The sequence below is a fragment of the Labeo rohita genome, chromosome 17 (genome assembly GCF_022985175.1).
Source record: "Labeo rohita strain BAU-BD-2019 chromosome 17, IGBB_LRoh.1.0, whole genome shotgun sequence".
NCBI classification, from domain to species: domain Eukaryota; kingdom Metazoa; phylum Chordata; class Actinopteri; order Cypriniformes; family Cyprinidae; genus Labeo; species Labeo rohita.
The window spans coordinates 35,431,380-35,455,763 of record NC_066885.1 but is presented as its reverse complement, the minus strand read 5'-3'; the positions used below and the strand labels follow the sequence as shown (position 1 = coordinate 35,455,763).

The 24,384-nt window shown below is 39.3% G+C and overlaps 1 protein-coding gene across 1 annotated transcript; it reads right to left on the bottom strand.

Annotated features, from left to right (window-relative positions):
- Positions 1-317: 317 nt before the first annotated feature.
- LOC127180263 (proline-rich membrane anchor 1) lies at positions 318-22,865 on the bottom strand. Its single transcript, XM_051134278.1, has 5 exons — positions 22,545-22,865; positions 21,950-22,097; positions 18,348-18,489; positions 14,797-14,923; positions 318-4,744 (listed from the first exon to the last, which is right to left on the bottom strand). The coding sequence occupies exons 1-5, from the start codon at positions 22,547-22,549 to the stop codon at positions 4,642-4,644; spliced, it is 525 nt and encodes a 174-aa protein (XP_050990235.1). The 5' UTR covers positions 22,550-22,865; the 3' UTR covers positions 318-4,641.
- Between the last annotated feature and the right edge of the window lie 1,519 nt (positions 22,866-24,384).

Genomic DNA, 24,384 nt, shown 5'->3' with positions numbered 1-24,384 from the left:
GCACCCAGGGGAACTCTCACAACACGAGCCGTGTCAGAGAGGGAGAGACCGCTGTCTGTGCCGTAGATCCAACGACGAGAGAGGTGAATGTTGCCGCTTCTCACACAGAGATGCTGCATTCGGCTCCGAAGAACAGAACGAGTGAGCAGATGCACACGCTGCCCTATTTATACCCGGATGTCCGGGGCGTGGCCAGCTATGCAAATCTGCACACCCAATTTTCATTGGCCTTTCTCAAAACTGTCAGAGGTGTTTGGGCTCTCAAGGGCGACCCCTAGTGTCGTACACTACTCGACACAACTCGGAGTGTACGACAGATAGGGAACTATGGACTCTTTAGATCAGGGGTCACCAAACTTGTTCCCGGAGGGCTGGCGTCCCTGCAGAGTTTAGCTCCAACCCTAATCAAACACACCTGAACCAGCTAATCAAGGTCTTCAGGATACAGGTTGGTATTTTTTTTTCAGGGTTGGAGCTAAACTCTGCAGGGACACCAGCCCTCCAGAATCAACGTTCTCCACCCCTGGATTACGACGATCATTTTTATATGCATGCAGCTACTAAGTATACTTAAAACTTCCAGGTAGGTGTGTTGAGGAAAGTTAGAGGTAAACTCTGCAGGACACTGGCCCTCCAGGAACAAGTTTGGTGACCCCTTCTTTAGATACGGTTGCTCTTTTATGCTTAAGGAAGATAAAGGAAAACAGTCCGACACCTTGGTATAATGAGCACACTCGTGCTCTAAAGAGAGCAGCCCAGAAAATGAAGCACAGTTGGAGGAAAACAAAACTAGAGGTATTTCGTACTGCATGGCGTGAATGTACCCTATCCTACAGTAAAGAATTAAAACCTTCATACTGGCTGTTATTAAGCCTCTTGTTAAAAAAAAAAACAAAAAAAAAAAACAACTTCACCCCAAAGAACTAGTTCATTACAGACTGATCTGGAACTTCTCTTTTCTGTCAAAGATACTAGAAAAGCTGACATCCTCACAATTATGTTCCTTCTTAGAGAAAAATGGTATCTGTGAGGATTTACAGTGAGGTTTTAGACCGTATCATAGTACTGAGACTGCTCTCATTAGAGTTACAAATGACCTGCTCTTATCTGATCATGGTTGTATCTCTCTGTTAGTGCTACTGGATCTTAGTGCTGCGTTCAACACTATCAACCACAACATTATTGGACTAGAATAGACTAGAAAAATTTGTGGGCATTAGTGGAAGTACATTGGCATGGTTCAAATTTTATTTATCTGACCGCCATCCAGAGATGTATAAAGTACTAGAGACCCAGACTTGAGTAAAAGTACAAGTGCTCTATCAAAAAAGTGACTTGAGTAGAAGTTGAAGTGCTCTTTAAGCACCATACTTAAGTGGAAGTACTAAAGTATTCAACATTTTTTGTACTTAAGTTTTGCAAGTAGTTTATTTTAAAATTTACTACTCAAATACCGAAAGTAAAAGTACAAGTATTGTGTTATGTAGTTATTAAAGAAAGCAGTCAAAAGACATCATATAAAACACTACACTATAATAATGGGCACGTGATTAAGCAGAACGAAAAGAAACATGGTTTACGATTTATAATATATATATATATATATATATATATATGATGGGTCAAAAACACCATTCAGCGTGACAGCCTTTATGATAGCCAGCTAGTTAACGTTAACTGAACATCGCAGCATGTTATGAACCGCGCGTACCTAACTAAAGTGCTCTCAATGCAGGCAGGCAGCGCTGTCTTCTTTGATCGTCTGATTCGCTCAATGATGAGCCAGCTTATTCAAACCTGTGACAGAGCCATCTACTGCTCTGGCAGTGATAATGTGGGTTTGGAATGATTCGCAACATTTTTATAATTGCAACGAAACACCATTCAGAAAATGCAGCACATAAAAAATCTATCGGAGTAAAAGTATTAAACTCATCGAAAATATGTACTGAAGTAAAAGTGGAAGTAGGAGAAAAAAACAATACTCCAGTAGAGTACAGATACGGCCTTTTAGTACTTAAGTACAGTAGTGAAGTAGTTCTACTTCGTTACTATACATCTCTGCCGCCATCAATAACTGCAGTATGGAGTACCTCATGGCTCAGTACTGCGGCCGTTACTTTTTACGCTTTACATGTTACCCTTGGGAGATATCATCAGGAAACATGGTGTTAGCTTTCACTGTTATGCTGATGATACTCAGCTCTATATTTCCTTGCGGCCTGAAAAAACATACCACTTCGCAAAACCAACAGAATGCTTAGTTGATATAAAAAAACTGGATGACGAGTAATTTCTTACTGGTAAGGCAATTATCAAGTAATAACCAGAAACACTGTCTAACACTCGATGGCTGCTCTGTTAATTCTTTATCATCAGTTAGGAACCTAGGTGTGCTATTTGACAGTAATCTTTGCTTCAAATTCCACATTTCTAGCATTTGTAAAACTGCATTTTTCCATCTCAAAAATATATCTAAAATATGACCTATACTCTCAGTGGCAAATGCCAAAACGTTAATTCATGCGTTCATGACCTCACGGTTAGATTATTGTAATGCTATCGCATTATAGTCCCTCACGTCCTCTGCGTTCTCAAAACTCTGGCAATTTGATAATACCTAGAATATCAAAATCAACCGCGGGCGGCAGGTCATTTTCTTATCTAGCGCCCAAGCTCTGGAACAATCTACCCAACACTGTTTGGGATGCAGACACAGTCTGTCAGTTTAAATCTAGATTAAAGACCCATCTCTTTAACCTGGCTTACACGAAACACATCAACATATTTCTATAATTCAAATCCGTTAAAGGACTGTTAGGCTGCATTAATTTGGTCAACCGGGAACACTTCCCATAACACCCGATGTATTTGTTACATCGTAGAAGAATGGCATAGACGCTAATATAAGTCTTTTTCATTCTTATTCCGAGGTCACCTTAACCACCAGATCCAGTCCGTATCCAGATCAGATGGTGGATCAGCACCTAGAGATGACCTCTACAGCCCTGAATGTCAGCAGAGACCAGATGAGCCCCAGAGACAGATCCACAGCAAAGACCTCATCACCTAGACGGTCATCAGCACAAGACCACGGGAACCAGATGAGTCCTCTGCAAAATCTGACTTTGCTGCAGCCTGGAATTAAACTGCTGATTCATCTGATCAGAGGAGAACTGGCCCCCCGACTGAGCCTGGTTTCTCCCAAGGTTTTTTTCCTCTATTTTTGTCACCGATGGAGTTTTGAGCGCGCCATGCGCAGCTTGCATGCCAGTGGTGTACATCGCTGCGTGTGGGCTTTGGTCGACGCAGTTTAATAGTTTAGCGCATTCCACATCCTGAGTGAAAGGGCCATTACTATAATGTCTCATTCTAGTTTAATGCAGAGAAGGGTTCTAACCTACAAGCCTCAGAAAGACTGATTTAGGAAGGACGCAGCCTTCCATTTGAGAAGAGCTCAGCGAGGTCAAAGACCTTGATTACTTTAGTTCAGGTGTGTTTTAATAGCGTTGGAGCTAAACTCTGCGGAACAATGGTCCTCCAGGAACAGGTTTGGACACCCCTGCTTTATTTAAACAAGGCTTCATATCTGTTCAAGCTTCCCACCAACTAGTGGATTTAGAAAATGTAGCTTTGCACATCTATGACAAAGACTGTGGGATATGCCGTTCAATACCGTAACTCCTTTAATTTCCAGTAACCAACCTGGAGTTTTTCACTGACAAGACAAATTTAGATTTTCTACTATATAAAAACATATGCAAGCAGATAACAGTCATGAAGGCTGGTTTTCTGTTCTCAGTATTTACATTCATGCATAATTTATATACCACTTTATACATATAATACATTGTGACTGCCTGCTGAGAATTTATTCAGCACACTTCACAGTGCAAAAGAAAATCTCATATTTCTTAGGGCACTTTTTTGAGAAAGGCAGTTGCACAGACACAAGAACAACAAATCCAAATCCACTGCTCCAACATATCCAAGTCTGTCCGGCACATCAGCAAGGTCAACAACATCAGTAATTATCTTAATTATGACCTTCCTGGATTATGGGTCAACATAAATCCTTCCAGCCTTATAAGTGCATCAAACTCGTCTGCTGCTTGACCCTAACCTGACATGTAATCACCACGCAGCCAAGAGCTTTTAGTCTGTTCAGATGCCCTCTCTGCCTGTTACAAGATACGTTAGTAGCACATTTAGTGTCTTAACCTTGAGACTGGAAATATCCAAAGCATCACGTGCTGAAGAACGGTGAGCGGTGACACACATTGACCTGTGCCATGCGCATCACCTTGTGCAACGACATTACACACCCCAGAAATTACACTTCAGAAATTTCCAGTCCAAGTTGCATAAATCATTGTGTAAATTAAACTTAAAAACACAAGACACATGTTAACATAAAATGAATGACTATATGAAATCTATTTGCCAAACATTTGTCATTAACTGGGTTTATGTGATTTTACCAAACTAGCATGCAAATGTCTTTGATGCAAATCGACACAGCAGCAGTGCAATCTGCAGCCCCGTCACTTCAAATTGCATCCGGAGGGGCTTTGGATCAGTTTGCATTATTCTGACCTCATTGACTTTATGATTAGCTGGAAATATTTCATATTTTGGATTTTACACACTCCTCGTGCCCACCACAGCATTGTTGGTCTTTTTGAAAGAGCTAACTGCATCTTCTCCACAGTTTGTTCCATTCTTCTCCTTCTTCATTGGTTTCCTGCACACAACATTAAAAAAACAGTAAACATTCTCAGAATTTGCCATCTCAGACCTGAAAGAATACAGACACGCTATGAAGATAAGCCGTGAGAGAAAACACGGTCACTTTGTTAATGTTTTTCAAGCTGAACATTCTGTCCCGCTCACAAATCATTTCTACGCCCCTAGCTATGATCTGAGTTATCCTCAACCGTTGGTGTATGTGTTATTCAGCACGGCCTATTTATATCCTCCTGCTTTCATTGCGTCTCTGGTCATTATATTTGTCCAGTGAGCCTGCGCTCCCTACAGCGTGTGCGAAGCAGGACTGGACTGAATACAGTCGCGGAGTCTTTGTTCTGAACACGGCTGTACAGTTGCTCTATTGGCGCTGCGCTTCCTGAAGGTGCATTAGGAAAAGCCATCAGCCGAACGTCCCGCGTGGATCCACATCAAAAGCGGTGCGAGCATATTACATGACCATCAAGCAAACGGTTACATAAACGGTAGTGCAGTTCCTTTGGATAAAATATCCTTTCCTTGAGCTACTGCTAATTAAAATATCATCTGTGGGTTCCAACAGCAGGGATTCACTTTAAATGAGAAAACTGCAGTAATTGGCATGAAATACTAAACTTCATCTTAAACTATTTACACAGCCATGCTTCAAAACATACCTAACCAGCATATGCTGATTTTTGCAGTGCACCCAATAATGATGTGAAACATGGATGTTTTACATGTCTAAAGTATATGAAGTGAATAAACGTTCATTTCAGTCTTCATTCAAAAGTTGGGGTTCATGCATGCTGTAGCGGCCACCTAATGTTTAACGTTATTTATGTTAAGGTCTCTTTAAATATATTTTGCTCTAAGTTTAAACGCTTTTTTGTTGTGAGTGTGCACGCACAGAGATAGAGTCGACAGTGAGGAGAGAGATGGTCGCTCTGCTGCTGACTGCTACAATGCTCTAACTATCTTTCTTTTTGTTTGTCATGTTACCAGAGTGTTTTATTTACTGTTTTGTACTCGCCCTCTCGCATGTGTGTGAGAGGAGTGCACTAGCGTGAACAACTATAAAGGTACATCGAACGGCTGATTGCCTCGAGTTTTCTTTCCTTGTTTCTTCTTGTTTCATCTGGGTGGACTCTCTGGCAGATTTTATGGTGTGTTCACACCAAACGCAAATGTAATTATTCACACGAGTAGATTACATACAAAGTCAATGCAAAGACACAAATAGGGAGGGGTATATAACTGCAGCTTGGAGATCTCCAGATGGGGGCGGGAACTCCAAAACAGGGTGTGTGCTCCAAAATAGGGTGTGGCTTCCTCCCTTTGACAGACAGGCACATGACACGCATGAGCAATTTTCCCCCCAATCCACTTCAGCGCAAACTCCGCCCCACAGCTGATTTTAAAGATTTTATTGCTTGTGTCAATTACCTACCCTATGCTACACAAATGCTAACCCCTAAACCTACCCCACACCTTACCCTAACCTTTACCAGTGAAACTGACTGCACGGCGGGATTGGCGCTGAACAGCGTGACAGATAAACAGTTAATAAGATTATGCGATATGAGACTGTCAGGGCCGCTCTGTAACTCCCCAACCAGACCTCACCGGAAAATTTGACCTTTTTAGTTACATTCAGCATGACTACCCCCTCCTACCCTGCGAATTTCAAGAACCGGGACGCCCCCGTTGCTTAAAACAAAGCGATAGAGTAAAACCTTTTCCCTGCTCTTCACTGGGACAGCTTGCGGGAGATCTCGTGGGTGATTCCCGTTTATATCATTAACCACTGGCCACGAGCTTTGGGGCTCTGCTCTCACTGAGGATATTTATTTATATAGCATAGTTTATTTTATATGAGAAAAACTACAAACTGTTTATTTTATAAAGTTTAGTTTTGAAATGTAAGTCAATAACAATAGGCTGAAGCCAGAGCCAATGGGGAAAGTCTTTGCGCGACGAGACCCCACCCCATTTTGGAGGTTCTGCCCACTTTTGGAGTTCCCGCCCCATTTTGGAGATCTCCGGTCTGCAGTTTTATATACTTGGAAATAGGGGCGAATTTGCCCACGAGTAATCTAGAGCGAGTGATGCGATGCGCATATTTGCTTCATGTATGGTGTGAACGCACCATTACAATGCATACAGTGTATCAGCGGCTCGTTGGTTTTCGGTGCGAGTCAAACTGTTTCCTCAGTTCAGTGACTGTCGGAGGAACTGGTGCCCTGAATGATTCATTCATCAGAGGATCAGAAACGTCACTATTTGGTCTCATTTCCAGTCGGTGTGGCTGTTTTGGTTGAGTAACTTGTAGATCTGTGCTGCTCTATTTCAAATGATTCAGTCTGATTTGCTGAACTGGTTCAACCAGTTCACGAAAAAGAACCAGTTCAGAAGAATGATTCATTCGTGAATGGGACCATCACTCTGAACCATTTTCTTCTGAGGCTCTGAATTTAAGGGAATAATGCCATAAATAATATCCGGTTTCTTACACACACTGATCGTTTCACTTCATAAGACCTTAATACATCGTCGGGAGTCATGGGTATTAGTTTTGTGTTGCCTGATATGCTTTTTTTGACTCTCAGAGTTTACGAATCACCAAAGACTACGGCTTCAGCTAAAAACTTTACTGTCTTTACTGTTCTGCTGAAGAAAAAAGTCACCTCAATCATTTCGACGAGAGGGCGTAAATGAACTATCCCATTAATTGAGAGATAAATTAAAATGTTTAAATTGATCACACCACAGTAAATGTATACATCTTCACTTTAAATTATGTCAATTATAATTTAAAAAATCTTTAAATTAGAAGCCCATGAACAAAATTTGTTTCAACTCCCTACAATTAGGAGGCACAGCATATGCTCGTGTCCCAGTGGGTTGGAACAGATGGCTGGTGAGATGATTTCACTGCTGGCATTATTGATTAGCTGAAGCTCTTTGATTCTTCACTCAGGTTTAGCATACAATCCACTGAAAGCAGCCCGTCGTTTGCCAGCGATGCAAAAGAGCAATACCTGCATGTGAATGACTCCGGTAAAGGCATTTCCCAACTAAATTATCAAAACACAAAACATGTCATCCTGTAATGTTGTGTGCAAGATTATTCTCGAACTTAAAGAATCTGAGATCAATTGCTACTGATGATCAGACCTGCTTGGCTTCATTTTTTTTTAACATTGTTCCTGAAACGGTCACATTACACTGGGGTCCCCCAATCGCCCATTGGACAACCCATGGTTTTGGTAGCACCCAGGTTCCTCAATAATAGATATCAGCAGTTGACATGTGGCAGGTGGTGACACAACACTTCACAGAGTTAATAAATTTTTTATATCAAAGCTGTTCGAGTGCAGTGCCCACCCGTGTTTGAAGTCTGCTGGAGGACACAGAGAGGATGCGCATGCTGTAATTATGCTTCAAATCCAGTCAGATTCTACTTCAAACTGTAGAAGGTGCACATTGATAGCCCAAAGTCTGTGTTTTTGTTTCCTCTTTTTTTTTTTTTTTTGTATAATTTATGTTCATGTAGATCAAATGATTTCAGTCATTTTTAATCATGTTGAGACCCAAAGATCTATTGGGTCATTCTGTGTCAACTAAATCAGACTAAGTCCTCGGCTAAACATTTTGATGTCAATGATTTTTTTTTTTTTTTTTTCTGGTGAAAGAAATACAGAAATGAAGAGTGTGTGAGAGACCACAAATGTTTCAAACTTTGAGGTACAGCGTTTTAAATAGTGACTGCGTTAAATAAACACCTAGCACTGAATACTACTTGATCTAGGACTACACATTACATTTAACAACAAGCAAATATTAAAACATGTATTATTATTATTATTATTGTTATGTTGAAAACAGCTAGTTAGATTTTTTTTCAGGTTTCTTTGATGAATAGAAAGTTCAGAAGAACAGTATTTATCGCAAATAGAAATCATTTGTAACATTATGTCTTTATGATCACTTTTGATCAATTTAAAGCATCCTTGCTAAATAAAAATATTAATTTCTATAATTGTGATGCAATCTAGGAAAACCCAACACATGGTGAAATTTTACCTTTTTTCGATACCATATGAAAGCTGGGTTCAAGCCCATTCCTTTTTATTTTGTCCATAGCTTGAATGTAACAAAGGTTATGGCTGATAGCTTTGATTTTCAGGAATGGAATTTTGAGAAAATGGGTTTAAAGTGAGACGGCTTTTACTTTCAATTCAATTCAATTTAATGAGAGCTATCTGTCAGCAGTGCTATACGGTATCATTACACAAACAGACTAACATATTTCTGTTGTTTATCATGGGCGTAGTCTCTGAACTTTTGATCACCCCTTGTATGTTTAGACAGCACAAATAGTGTACCTTGTAGTTTACATTTAGAAAAGTGAGTGCAGCGCAACTGATCATGCACTTGCATAAAACAGACTCCTCCTCTTTAGTAACTTCATCATCTGATCCTTCTCTGGATGTGAAATAGTCCATTATAACATTATTTAGGGCACTGACATCACCAAGATTGATCAGACTAAGACTAAGTAAGATTGTTTAGTGATCGTTTAAGTGAGCAGCTACAGTACTTCAGACTGCGTTGTTCTCTTGTGCTCTGCTATCTCACAATATTAAATAAATAAACCTAGTTTTGACAAAAAATTGACATTTGACCTATTTTTTCTATTATTTGCCTGAAAATGTCCCACCGCAACATATAACATATAGTGGGCATATATATATATATAATAGAGAAATGTTTACAAAATTATTATAAACGTGCACCATGACTTGAAAGTCATTGAGGACTTCAAAGACATTTTTGCTCTCAATGAGAAAGAAGTGGGCATAATTCACTTAGTGGAGCATGTTATTGACAAGGGAGATGCCCACCCAATAAGAGTAAGACCACAGCATCTCCCTCTGGTCCAACAGGAAGCTGTGGATAAGGAATTGGAGAAAATGCTACAGACAGTCATTGGTGAGATTTCAGAGAGCCTGTGGGCATCGGCAGTGGTAACTGTGCTGCAGAAAAATAGTTCCAGAAGCCGATTCTGCATAGATTATAGGCAGCTCAGCACAGTTACAAAAAAAGACTCATATCCTCTACCTAGAGTGGATGAGTCCCTTGACTTTGTGCCTGGTTCCTCCTGGTTCTCCACCCTTGACTTGAGGAGTGGCTACTGTACCACTGTCTCCTGAGTCCACTGCCTAAACTGGATTCTGTGCAAACAAGGGTCTCTGACAGTTCAAGGTCCTTTCGTTTGGGCTCTGCAGCACTCCCTTCACGTTTGAACAGCCCATAGACAAGGTACAAGGTGTCCCTTGCTGTGAATGTTTTGTATTTTTGATCTTCTAGACCATGGTGAGTTATTCTATGAAGCACAATTAGGTTGCCTTTTTAAAATCTGGCAACTTAAAATTAGCCACTGGGGCTAACTCTGGATTATTTACAGTATTTTACTGTTGATTAATGAGCACTGTCCCTATTAAATAAATAAAGTAGGTGGCGAAACATCTTCTAGACCATGTGGAGTCATTCTATGAAGCACTTTTATCTCTCCGTCAGGTGCTGGGAAGAGCGGCTGCAGGTTGCATCCAGATATGTGCCACTTTATGAGGAGAGGGATGAATTTCTTGGGGACACAGGTTAAAATTAACACCATCAGAGACTGGCCAACTCCTACAAACCTGAGACAATTGAAAAGTTTTCTGGGACTAGCCTCTTACTATAGGAAATGTGGAAAGGGGTTCTTGTGGATAGGGACGCCACTCTTCCGCCTACAACAGAAAGACCTTACCTTTGTCTGGACTGATAAGTGCCAGAAAGCATTCGATGCCCTTTCGTTTCGTGTGTAAATGCTGGAGTGCTCTTTCTGTCAGAAAAGTGGATGGATCCACTGAAGAAATCATGAATGTGTCGTACCACGTTGCGTGCAGCATACGGTCACAAAACCCCTCTGTCGATCTGTTTTTTGTCCTTTTGTGGACTTCAGGAGGTGGTGGGTTCCCGTGGAACACTGTTTTTGGTATACTCCATGTCTGAAACTGCCAACTTCCAGAACTTCCAATATCAACCATATGGCAATGGCTATCGACTTCATGCTAAGGAAGGCTGTGCGTCAAGACAGTTGCAGACTGAATTTCATGCAATTGTACGCCGTGACTCCACATTGCCATGAGGCATCCGCATGAGATGTCCTGTCAGCAGAGTCATCACAATGTGTGACCTCCACATTGATAAGAATAGAAGGAGGCTTGTCCAGAACATGAACAAGTATGTGGTGCATGCCAACAATCTGGCATTGAAGTCACATACAAGGACCTACGCCAGGTTGGAAGGAGTCTTTTTAGTGCATCCTGAAGAGACGCAGCAGCTGAGCGATTTTTTTCCTACAGTCCATGATGGACTATTTAATCGCAATGGTTCCGATGCTGGGACAATGTAAACGGAATAGGTCTGGTCACGGATGAATGCAATGTTACATGGGGAAAGTGTTATAGCAGAAAGGGCCTGACAGAGAAAAGGTGGTGGCATACCACCTTAGCAGTGTCTTAACAAGAGTGGGAAGCAACCTGCATGTGGGGCACTGAGGGTGGTTCACACCAGAGTGGGAGGACAGATGGCAACTGTTAGTGTGTAAGGCACTGAGGGAAGCAGTGCTAACAGCTTGTCATGGGGGTACGGGGAACGGCCATTTCGGGGTGTCCGAAACACTCTGCTGTCTTCGCCAAGGGTTCTACTGCCACCAGCACAGAAGGGACGTGGAGGACTTCTCACACAGATGTGATGCCTGTGCAGCCTATGACGCTCTTGATGAGTCTTATGCTTAACTTCAGCAGCAGGCTGTAGGAACACACATGTAAAAAGAGTAGCTGAGGACATCATGGGCCTCTTCTCCAAGACAGAGGTAACCATTTTTTCTCACTGCTATGAACTTCTTTACAAAGTGGCTTGAGGCCCATGCAATTCCGAACCAGGAAACAGAGACAGCGAACATGGGATTTTCAGCAGGTTCAGTATGGCAGCGGTCATCCACAGTGACCAGTGGAGGAATTTTGACACCAAGCTGTTTTGCGGCCCAGTGCAAAAAACATGCACAACACCACTGCACCCACAAAGCGATGGCCTTGTTGAAAGATTCAACAGAAGCTTGGCCCAGCAGCCAACCGTCCTTACAGCTGACCATCAGCGGGACTGGCACACTCACCTTCCTTTCATTCACATGGCCTACAGATTAGGACTCCACTCTGTGCACCCTTGCTTTGCAAATGTTGGGACGTGGGCTTTATGTCTGGGAAACCCAGCTGGACCAGAGTATGCAAGGCAGTTGCAGAGGAAACAGAGATTACCCCTTACAGAGGTAACCTGACCATTTCTTTTCAAAAGAGGAAGTCTAACCCCCTGGCCTCCCAAAGCAACATAGAGTGAGTTGAGAGTTAGTAAAAGAGAGGGTGAGAGCATTGAACAGCAAGTGTGCTGTTTTTTTTCTTTTGTGTACGTCATGGTTTGCAGCCAAAACAGTAACCCTGCAGTTCATTAATAAAGTTGCAGAGTGACTGAGAACTCGCCTGAATTTGTTAGTAGCGAAACACTACAGTATTATAATGTTTGCCATTATATTACTAATAATAAAAAAGCAATTGTTTTAACCTTTTTATGTCTTTGTTTAACAGTTCTATATGATCATTAGATAGACTTCTAAAGGAAGGAAGGAAAGGACGTGTGGCCAAGTATTGTGTCCCATACTCTGAATTTGTGCTCTGTATTTCACCTATCTAAGTGCACACACACACACACACACAGTGAGTAGTTAACAAACACACACAGCAGCTGGGGGTTCGGTGCTTTCCTCAAGGCTTTCACTTAAGTTGTGGTATTGTAGGTAGAGAAGAGCATGTTTCTACCTAGAGTGTACGTTTCCTGCCGGTACCGAGACTCAAACCTGTGACCTTTGGGTTACAAGCCTTACTCTTTAACCATTAGGCCACAACTATCTATATTAGACAGAAATGTTAAATGGTGACAATGGCGAGAGAGACTGTGAGCGTTATGTACGCAGACGCTGCCATTCTCAGTGCTGTCAAAATACAAGTCCTGCCTCAAACACATTGGGTGAAAAATGTCAAATATCAGCCGATATATCAGTCGACCATCATACGATACTGCGTATGTGAATCCTTGGTAGATCCACAGACAGTTAAAATAAACAAAATCTCTTCTTTCAAATATCCCTGAAAATGCAGAATCTTATGAACACATTACTGACAGCAAGTAAATGTGCCTCAACTTGACCGTTTCAGTGTCTTTTGGGTATTTAGACAGGTATGTTCAATTTGACAGATGGAAACAAGAAATATTTATAGTTACGACAATAACTGTTCTTCAGATATTCCTTGTGAAATACAATTAGTATAAGCCGTAAGCAAAGTGACCCACAATTGTTTTCTGACCACAGAGTATTTACTCATACAGCCACACTGAGATCCCAGCGTCTGTGGGACTGAACCAACAAGGGACATGAAATAAAGATATCAAAAGAAAGGTTTGTTGGGAACTAGAATTTAAAAGGATATTAAATATGTCTTTAATAGTTTATGGGATTTTGAACTGTCACCACTGGCAAAAACGCAACAAGCATTGCTAACGAACTTCACTAGCAAACATAAGCCTACAAATCTGTATGAAAATAAAATGATGCTGGTGCCATCTTTCTTAAGTCATTTTCACAAAATCTGACTCCCTCTAACTACCTCCAATTTGCAATTTAATTTTTATTTATTCAACAGTCCTCCTTGATTGTTCCTGTCACGGCGAAATTCCTTAGCTAGTGCCCCTTACCAAAATGTAGCATACTTCAAGTTTATTTCAAGTATACTTTTTACTTTAAGTACACTTAAGTAAAGTTCAAGTATATTTTTAGGTATACTTTATGCAAGTATACAAATATCAGTGTACTAGTAGTATACTCGTAAGTGTAGTATTTTAATACTCCTTGGGACTAAATTGGCCCACTTTCTAGTATATAAAAGTATACTTTTAAGTATAGTTTAAGTATAACAGTAGTAAACTTTGAGTACACAACTAGTTTTACATCAGATTTTTTTGTTTGTACTGCAACTACACTAAAAGTGAACTTATAGGTACACTGATAGTTTATTAATTAAATACTTGTAGTAGCATTTTTAGTACACATTGAAGTATAGTCTCAGTAAACTACTAGTTTAGTAGTTTTATACTGCAAGTATACTCGTAAGTTTTCTTTAAGTGAACGTTACATCATACTTTTGAATTCAGAATGATAATCAAAACATAGATCAACACCCCAAAGCTTGACAGTCGTTATTACCTCTTCATGGGTCGACATTTTATTCCATAACGTTACACAGTTTTGATGCTGTTTCATGTCTGATGATCGTGTTAGATTACATGTGGAAGCATTATGTTTCGGTTTCTTCTTCACTTGTGTTTTTTGGAAATTCTGTACAGAAGATCTGTAATAGCAATAGTGAAAACAGATTCTAGGAGCACAAGTATATGTCAAATATATTTAGACTATTTCTAAGTATGTCAAGTATACTTAAATGTCATTTTAAGTATATTTCTGAGAAGTACATAAAAAGTAGGCTAAAAGTATACTTTCCTATTTTTAGTTTAAACAAAGTGTATTAATAGCACACTTATAAAAGAATAAACTTATTTTTAATAAGATAAAGGAGGAAGGAGTCATACGACATTCACATTCATAAGTGCTGTGTGACCAAATCTCACAACATAATACGTTTTCACATGTGAAAACCACTACAGCAACCTTTCATTTACATCACAGCGTGGCAAAACCACACTTGTACTAACAGCAATGAAGCAACACCCTTCATCCACTCCTGCAGAACTGCAGTTTTCTTGCATCTTTTGCATCGTTGGGAGACTGGTTTGGGCGCAAACCAGTAAAACTGGTTGTTTCAAGAACTTTTATCAGCAGATTGCCCTATACATTGCACATTATGCACTATAATTAGGCAAATTAAGCACTAACTCCGTGACAGCATTACATACCTTTTTATGGCCTTGTAGCAGATAATGACAGTTAGCAAAAGAAAGACAGCCAAAGCACTTCCTGTCGTCCCAACCACGATGATCTCCATCCACCAGGGCCTCAGCAGAACAGCAGGAGCTGAAGGAGCTGAAGGAGTGATCACACATCCATGCATCAAATTCATGATTAAACCTATTCACACATTAATAAATATCAGCACTGTGTGTAGATAAGCTCAATCTAAGGTATTTATTTTCTACGGCATACCTAATGTATTTACTTCAAAACTGCCTTTTACACAAGCTGAAAAATATTTATCAAAACATCTATAAAATATTGTTTAACAAATCAATTACTTAGCAAAATTTAGAAAAAATTATAGAGTTTGTAATGGCGGTGAGAGCTGAGGGAGATGACACCTAGTCACATAAATAAATGACGTGGACTCGTATTAAGTGTTATAGTCCCTGTGTGCCTTGTTTGTTGTCACAGTAACCCTTGCTAGTTGTCACGGTAATTAATTAGTCTTACCTGTTGCTCATTAGCCCTTTGTTCTCTTGTGTATTTATAGCCCTAGTGTTTGCTTGTTACTTTTTCAGTTGTTGAATGCATGGATCGCGGAAGCGGGGGGGGCCAGCCGGGCCTGGGCCTGGGCCCGGGTAACTTTTGAGGTCTGGTACAAATTATGACATACAAAAATACGTAGGCTACAGATTCATATGGATTAATCATTAAAAGATCGCAATCTCGATTCAAACACACGTAATCTTATTGCTATATGAGTTTAATTTTGCCATGTCTATAAAACCTTCGAAATCGCAATCACATCGGAATAGTTAAATCTGCTTTCGCGCAACCGCTGATCCAGAGAGAGCTCTTTTCATGCAAGTTAAGCTTTATGTTTGTTATGTTATGTTTGAACAAGCTTCACGAGCAGAATACCTAAAAGGTACAGGCTGTGTTGCAAACATTAAATAATAACGGAAGTATTGGGATAAATGTTTATTAAAGCCCTGCACGGGCCTCATATATATGCCCTAGCCCGGCCCTTATCCGACAGCTTCTCAGAATTATCGGCCCGAGTCCGACCCGAGCCCGTCTTTTTTTCCCCTTCTCCCAAAACAGCTTATAGCAGCCACTGTTTCATCTATTGAAATAATTCAGTTTTGTGTCTAATGGCAAAGTGATTTTATTTCATTTCATTCTTTTGTTAAGTTAATTTAGAAACAAGTTTGAAGCATTTTTTGTTCAACAATTTGAACAATTTTGCCTTCTCAAATCATCACGACTTGCCTAAAATAAAATCTATAGATATAGGCCTAAAAGAGTTCAAGTATAAAACAACGTTAGTTTCAACGTTAAATTTAGATAAATGTGTGCTATTAGGCGCATATCCAATCGTTTGTGCGGAGAGTGGAAGCTAAAGCCGCTTTGCAGGACATGGAGGCAATTTAAAATATTCCATCATTTGCTCATCAAGGTAAAATCATTCGGAACTGTTAAGGGTCTACTTTTATGTACATTTTTATTTATCACAACATCAACAAAATGTTGCAAACGGTGCTTTTAAAGAAAACAAACATGAAGCACTTTCTAATGCCTTAATGAAATAAAAATACTCTTTCACAAAAACAAAAATTCTTTCAGTGTAATCTGTAAAGAGGCATTTCTTTTGCTTTTGCCGGTGCTTCGTGGCAAGTTTCAGCCAATCGCGTGCGCGTGAACGTGGAAGCCAAAGTCTCATGTTGTTTCCACCAGCGTGGAAATTTGTTTTCATCACCATAATTGGTGTATGTATAAAAATAAGGAGAAGCCTAAAACAGGCCCGAACTATGTCTGAACTCTGACGTGAAAATTGTCCCGAAGCCCGGACTCATTTATAACATTTTAGATATTTATAAATGGACTCATTTATAAAATTAAATAAAACACTTTTAACTTATAACTATACTATTAATATTGTTTTTTAATATTAAAACGTAGACTAGCATGTGGGTGATTGAAGGGTGATTACTCACAAATCTGTATTTTACAAGGTTTTTTAAAGATAAATTTAGATATCTTTCCAAAAAAACCTGGAGACTCCAAAAGGACACCAAAGAACCAATTGATCTGTGAATAAATACGGTGTATGATCTGTGTGTCCAGAGTGCACATATACACTTCAATCAGTGAGGAAAAATGCCGTTACTGACAATAAAATGCAGCGTTACTATAATTTATTATAACATTATTATAATTTTATTTTTCAGTTCGTTAGCGTACCTGTATTTGACAAACCATAAACTCTAGTGTGAAGGCAAACAAGCCGTCGTTTTGAGTTCCTTTGGAATTCTTCAGCTTTTAAGAAGTGCCGGTTTCTCCGGTAGTAGGCGGAACTAATGCGCAAACAGAAATCTTATTGGCTGGCGCTCACCTACTATCGTCTCTGTTTTGATTTCAGCAAATCAGTTTGAGCGAACACAGACAACGTGATTAATATTCATGAACCCAGCAGCTCATTAATTCTTAGTGCATTTTATATTGTTATTAGTACTAGAATTCGTAGTAGTTTTGTTATCTTATCAGTATTATTTTTCATCTCCCCCCCTTTTTTTTATAAAAACACTAAATTACAAACAATATCTTTGGCACCACCACCAGTCCTAAGTTCAGTCAACGTGACAAATATGCATTCATACATGGTTATTCAAAAAATTAAAGTTCTAATTACACATACAAGATATCAGATATTTAATATTAGTCTGGAAAAAAATGTAATTCATTTAATTTAAATTTCATTCATTTAACATATTTAATATTGGGGACATCCAAGTTATTTTACATATTTAAACTTTTTTTTTTTTTTTAAGTAACACAGTGGTTACTTTCCCTGGTAGTTAGATACTTTTTATAATGATATAACTCAGTTACTATTTGTGAGAAGTAACTAGTAACTATAACTAATTACTTTTTTAAAGTAACATGCCCAACACTGGCATTAATAGAACAAACTCAAGCATGCTTACTGTACGACTCCTGTATGTCACTGCAATCGTCTTTACCTTGATTGCAATCCTCATCCATCAAAACTTTACTAGAGAGAAGCTGGTTTACTACTAACTTTAGCAGCGAGAAGCCGGCTGAGAAAACGGAGTTTGCGCATGATACCGTGGTGAGATGTTTTGACTTTCTGTTCAGTGCGCTGGCACGTGACGACTCACGATCTCCAGAAACAAACACAGAATAAAACAGAGCTCGTGTTTAAAAGTGGAACACGCCGGAATAATTAATTCAATGCAAACACAACGTGAGTCTCTATTCTCCCTGCCATCTCTGATGTAATCAACCTGGTTTTCTTTACATTAGCTCTGTTTTGGACTGTATTGAATGCATTTCCTTTTTTTCGACGGCTCTCGAAATATGCTGCGCATCCATTGAGATGAACTGGAATAGTGTGCTTTAAAAACAGAGACCAGTACTCTCAGGAATGTTCATGACGAATCAAACCAAGCTATTTATTAACCGATGGCTAATGACAGACATTGATTAATTGCCTAGCATGAACACGTGATGTGTAGTGATGCCTCACCCATAGCGATCAGTCCTCGCGGTGGAGGAGGAGGAGGAGGTGGAGGAGGTACAGGAGGGTACGTCCTACAGTGGCACAACACCTGGCAACCCTCAGCTCCTCTGTTTATGCCGTGCTGAGAGCAAGACGTCTGGAGCTCCGCCTGGAGGAAAGAGAGAGAAGAGAAGACACTGATGCTGATTATCCAAAGTGACACACGCAGCCTATTACAGCCTCAGAGATCAGCGTCTGATTCACTCACCAGCCCAGAGCCTTGACCAGCGAAACGCAATAATATGTCACGCAGCGGTTCAGTCTCATGGTAATGCTGCCTGTCCGGCAAAGGTTTGATCATAAATTCCTCTGGTAAGTTGATTGATAATTCAAGTTATTTTATTACTGCTGAACTTTAGCAACTGTATTAAAGTTCTTCCATCAAGAGCAGTGAGTTATTTTTATTTTATAAAGATTAAAAGGAACAGTTCACCCAAAAATGAAAATTGTGTCATCATTTACTCACTCTCAAGTTGTTTTAAACTTGAATGAGTTTCTTTCTTCTGTTGAACATAAAAGTTATTTTGAAGAATTTGGGAAACCAACAGTTGCTGGTCCCCAGTGACTTTCATTTTTCTTCTACTATCAAAATCAGTGGGGACCAGCAACTGTTTGGTTACCCACATTCTTCATAATATCTTCTTTGGTGTTCAGCACAAGAAATAAATTAATACAGGTTTGATACAACATGACTAAATGAGTAAATAATGACAGAATTTAAATTTTTGGGTGAACTATCCCTTTAATGACAGTCAGCAGCATGTTTAGTACCATCCCTTTAAGAGCTGCATGCATCTGTTTTTCTCTCAACTGTTTACTTTCACTTTAGATATAACTAACTGTGTTTATATGTAAACCATGTGTTTGTGACAGTATTAGTGCAATCAAATGATAGTAATCAGGTCCTGTTTGTCCGCCTTTTAGTGTACGCACGCTTCAGGTGTACGCGCTTTGACAAAGCGCATCAGACCAGCACGCGAATGATGGCTTTAAAGCACACGCAAATAATGTACTTTTGTGACTGCGAATAAGTGCAGTGTCTCGTAAATGTAACTCTACCGCTGAATTAACATTTGATGTGAATGTATGTGGCCAGTTGAAGTTAGTGCTGGAGCCGGGAGACATAGCAAATATGTCATTGTTTGAGATAGATGTTGTGTTTTGTTAGTCGATGTTTCATTATATTACTAGCGTTGCCTCCTTTGTTCACTATTACACCACCGCATATTGCATCTGACACTGGTGTTGCTTAGTTTTGTAACGTGAGCCCACACTTTCGAATGTTTCACCCTTGCCGCCATAACTGATCTTCTGCACGCAAACACACACCACACACGCACATGGATATCACACGCACGTCGAGCAAACGTCGCCCACATCATTCAGTGAAGGAAAACAACAAGCAGCAGCTTCTAATTCGCCATTAACATTTACGTATACTGAAATAAAACAACGCAAGTATCGATAACAGTATCGTTTGTCCTGAAGCTTATCATTAGTCCGGTATTGACCCAATTATGTACCGGTCTAAAAAAAATACCGGTTCTCGGTACCCATCCCTATTGATAATGCTGTAACAGTAACCTAACATTTATCCTCTTTCAAAATCATTGTTGTTGTATAATTCATCAATTAGTATATAATTAATTAACATACAGGATAAAACAAAGGCTTTAAGCTACAGGTTTAAGTTACACTGTACGCACAATGTTGGCAATAGAGTTTTTCTTTCAAATGAGTCACAGAAGAGCGTTTACGTCTCTGTTCAACACAAGCTATTTTTCAATCCAAAGCTGTGAATTTAAATTAAAAAATTGCATGAAACATTTGAAATAAAGTTTTCCTTCCATGTGTTCAAGAGAAGAAATAAATCAAAGTTGCTGTAACCTGGGAAGCTGTGGCTCTTTTTTCCTACAAAAAAATGACTTGTGTCTAGTTTCTAACTGGTTAGTCCACTTATCCAAGACAAAATCACATGACTTCCTGGAAATGGACTGAAATATCACCCTTTAATGGAAAAGCTGTGGAAGTGTTTTGTTCATGTTTATAGGCTGGGGATTATTTGTCATTTTTGTATTCTTTCTGGTGTTATAGAAACGGCCACCCTAGCAGTAACTAACACCGACGATCAGGATTCAGACCAGCAGAAGTCGCCCACCTCCTTCAGCGCTGTAGTGGGAGGCTCTGAGACTCGGGGAGAAAGAATACATTACCACTGATCCTCAGCCGCTTCCTATGGGCTGTGTGGGTGAAAATGTACAGTATGTAAATAAGGCAGAAACACATCTACAGTATGTAGCTGCAGCTCTAAAACGAGCTTTGGATCTCATTAAAACCACTGACCACAGCGATTCGTTCAGTCTGTATTTGTTTGAAATCCTTACGGAGAACATGAAGAGGTGGTGAGTGTGTTTGCGATGAATAATCTGCTAATGACTTCACACAGCTCCAGTCACTTTCCCTGCTTCTCCACGGTCGCAAAATAAGTCATTCAACATTTTAATTTTGGACACGCAAGCTGTACTGTACTGAACTCATCAAAAGTGTGATTCAATCGCAATCTGGTATGGCTAATACAGCTGATATAAACATATGACATGACTGCTGAAATATTATCAGGGAAATAATTCTAAGGTTGTTATACTATCATCACAGTCCGAAAACCCTGCTGAAAACAAACAATAGAAACCATCACAGAATTTGTAATGGTTTTACTGCTTATAATGGGAATTGTACTAGTTTTAATGGAAACTGTAATGTTGCCTGTTGGCCTTCTATTGGTGGCTTGTTAAAACCACTAAAACAAATGGAATACGTCCCAAAACGCACTATAGAGAATCATTGTTTAATGGTTTCAGTGGTTAAAAGTTGACAGTTTGTTTTGTTTGTGATGGTATTGGTTAGGGCTGCACAATTAATCAAATTTCTAATCGTGATTACAACTACAGATGCCACAATGTAAATGTTCAAAAAAAAAAAAAAAAAAAAAAAAACACTTCTTAATCTGCTTAATCTGCTGTGTATGTGTGTATTTTTCTACATTTTTTCTCATTTTAATTTTACATTTGTACTTTTTTTATATTTAAGAAGAAACTATATATTATATGATATTATATATAGTTATAGTATATATTATATTATATATACCATGTGGCATGCAGTTGCTTCAAACAATGGTATAAAGCTATTTGAAACATCATTCAGTGTAAACTGTGATAATCATAATTAATAATTGCTAATTACAATTTCAAGGGCATAATCGACAATTATGATATTTGTCAATATCGTGCAGCCCTAGTATTTTTAGTGGAAACCTTTAGACCCTCTGTGATGGTTTCTATTGTTTTTGTTTTGTTCTGTTTTTTTGTTTGGTTTTATTTTTGTTTTTGTTTTTTTAGGAGGGAAGGATGTATTAGAAATTATTTAGTGGGGCACATCTGTATTTCACTAGGGCTCGTGACCCAGTAAAAAAAGGGTCGGATGCCTTTAGTTAAACAAACCTCTCCAATGTCTGAACAGTGCCGTCAAATGATCAGTTAAAGTCTGTAGGTGACTTCACTCAAACGTACCTGACACAAGAGAAGATACGACGAGAGCAAACAGTGACCAAACACAAAAGGCCAAAGGTGAGATCGGAGCGGGTCCAGCATCCCTCCTTCGCTCCTGTGGTGGAAACGCTCTCGACGCTCATGCAGCACTGAAGTGATGTGAAGAACCCTGAACAACACACACGTTTGTTTTTGTGAATTGTGGGGACTTTCCTTAGACTTCTATAGTTTTTATACTGACCAAACGATATTGTCTATCCTCTAACCCAACCCTAACCCTAAACCTACCCCTCACAGAAAACATGTTTGCATCGTTACACTTTCAGATAAACATCATTTACTATTTTTAATCATTTTTTAACATTATAGGGACCGCAGGCCGGTCCCCACAACGTTAAAAATGTCAGGTTTTACTATCCTTGTGGGGACATTTGGTCCCCTCTATGTAGCAAGAACAAGTCCACACACACACACACACACACAGTTGCACTTTTACCGAACGCGCTGTTTCATGAAGCAATGCCTCCATCTCATTGACGGAAACTTCATTCAGCCGCAAAAAACTCTTCATTTTCATTCGGTGACTTTAGTTGAGTAATAAAGTTGTTTGACGTACCGCATGTGGCGCGACTCACCGCGTCCTCCAGCTCATCACTGTAAACACGCTCTTCATTACTGTCGATTAGTCACGCTGATCGATGAGCCTTGATCAGTTGACAGAAGACCGTTTAACTCCATACACGATCCTAAAAGCAGCAGCAGACCCTCCAGCGGACAGTCGGTTCAGCACAGACAGAGAAACCCATGGTCAGGTGCATCAGCATCACATCAGCGATTATTCGCTCAGCAAACCACAGACTCTTCAGATACCTGCAGACATCGCGTGCTGTTCTGAGCAAACACACAGTGTCATGCTGCCTGATGCGAGTCTCTCGGATACACGGGTTGCGTAATTCCGCTCCTCCCTCTCTACTCACTTCTCTAGTTCTCTAGTTCGTAAGAGTGTTTTCAGAATCATCAGATCATCTCTCAAAAGTAATCATGTCAATAGCCAGTGCCATCTGACAGACAAGTCCTTGTGCCGTTGTTCACATAATCATTATGTTTAGTGTAATAAGTGGAATAATAAAGGCTAACATCATTGTGGATGATAAGAGGCATTCATTATTTTATACTTTTTAATTGTTACCATCAGGTCGACGATGTTCAAAAAACATTTTAAATGTTTTAAAAACATTTTAAAACAAGTCTAAAATTTTCTCATTTATTCCCCAAGCAATGAAGTTTGTAAAATGTTCTTCCTCTAGTGGTAGCTGATGGTCAGTTAGACTGGATATTTTAATTAGATTAATAATATTAAATTATTGTTTATATTTATTTGTATATATGCCTACTGTGAAAGGTCAAATGTCTGTGCGAGTGTATGCTGCAAACATAATTTCCCTACAGGGCTAAATAAATACTGAACTGAATATGCCGTTAGTATAACAGTACAGTATTTCCTGATGTACTGTGGCTACGGTTTGCATGACAATGACTGAAAATGCACAAGGCTGCACTTTTTCTGTATTATATCAGTTTCAACAGTACAAATTTACACTTTGTGTACTGTATGTGGGATATTGATTGCAAGAGACTGGACAGTATTCACAGTCATGCTTTCACTGGTGGATCTGTCAACAAATTACAGTACAACATTATACATAAAGAAAAAGACAAGACTCTCTCTTTATCTACTGTATGATGTAAAGTGCAAGTGGACTACTGTAACACGAATGATTACAATACTATACAATATTACAGTACAGTGCACATCATTTGATTACCTGTTCTGTCTACAGACGACTGAATGATTGTGAACGTGGTCCATAATAGTGTCCCTTATTTCATCGGAATCAGGCCTACGTCCTTTGCCTCTTCTGCCTCTCTCTCTACTCACATCCTCACTCCTCTTCTTCTTCTCGGCTGTTTGTTTCCTTTGTGTTCTTCCAGTGTTGTGCTCTGTGTGTATGCTGGTCAAATGTAGCTTTATGAAAAGCATATCTGACCTATTTAGAGAACTGGTTGATCATTAGTTAATCTAACACTTTACATTACACTTCATTAAAGAAATTCAAGATTCACCGGTGCAATTAATTAAATTACGAACGTCTTCACAAACAACTCTAAGAGATACAGAGCACAGCATGAATGAGTACATCCCCTCTAAATAAATATAAAAGATGTATTTTCTTTATGATCACTAATATAATTAATGGAAAGATGACAAAACTGAAATGTATTAAACATATACTTAATAAAAATAAACTATATATATAATCTATCTATTTTCTGTAAAATAAGTAAATTAGCCAATTTTGTTTAAATGAAGGACTGCAGAAATGAGTACACCCTAGATTTCATTCAGTAAATGTATAATATGTGATCCTGAACTACAAAACCAGTCACAGCCAAAA

Coding starts and splice junctions, on each gene's coding strand:
- LOC127180263 (XM_051134278.1), bottom strand. Junction 18,490..21,949: donor CGTATCTTCTCTTGTGTCAG/GTACGTTTGAGT, acceptor TCTTTCCTCCAG/GCGGAGCTCCAGACGTCTTG. Junction 4,745..14,796: donor TGCTACAAGGCCATAAAAAG/GTATGTAATGCT, acceptor TGTTGTGTGCAG/GAAACCAATGAAGAAGGAGA.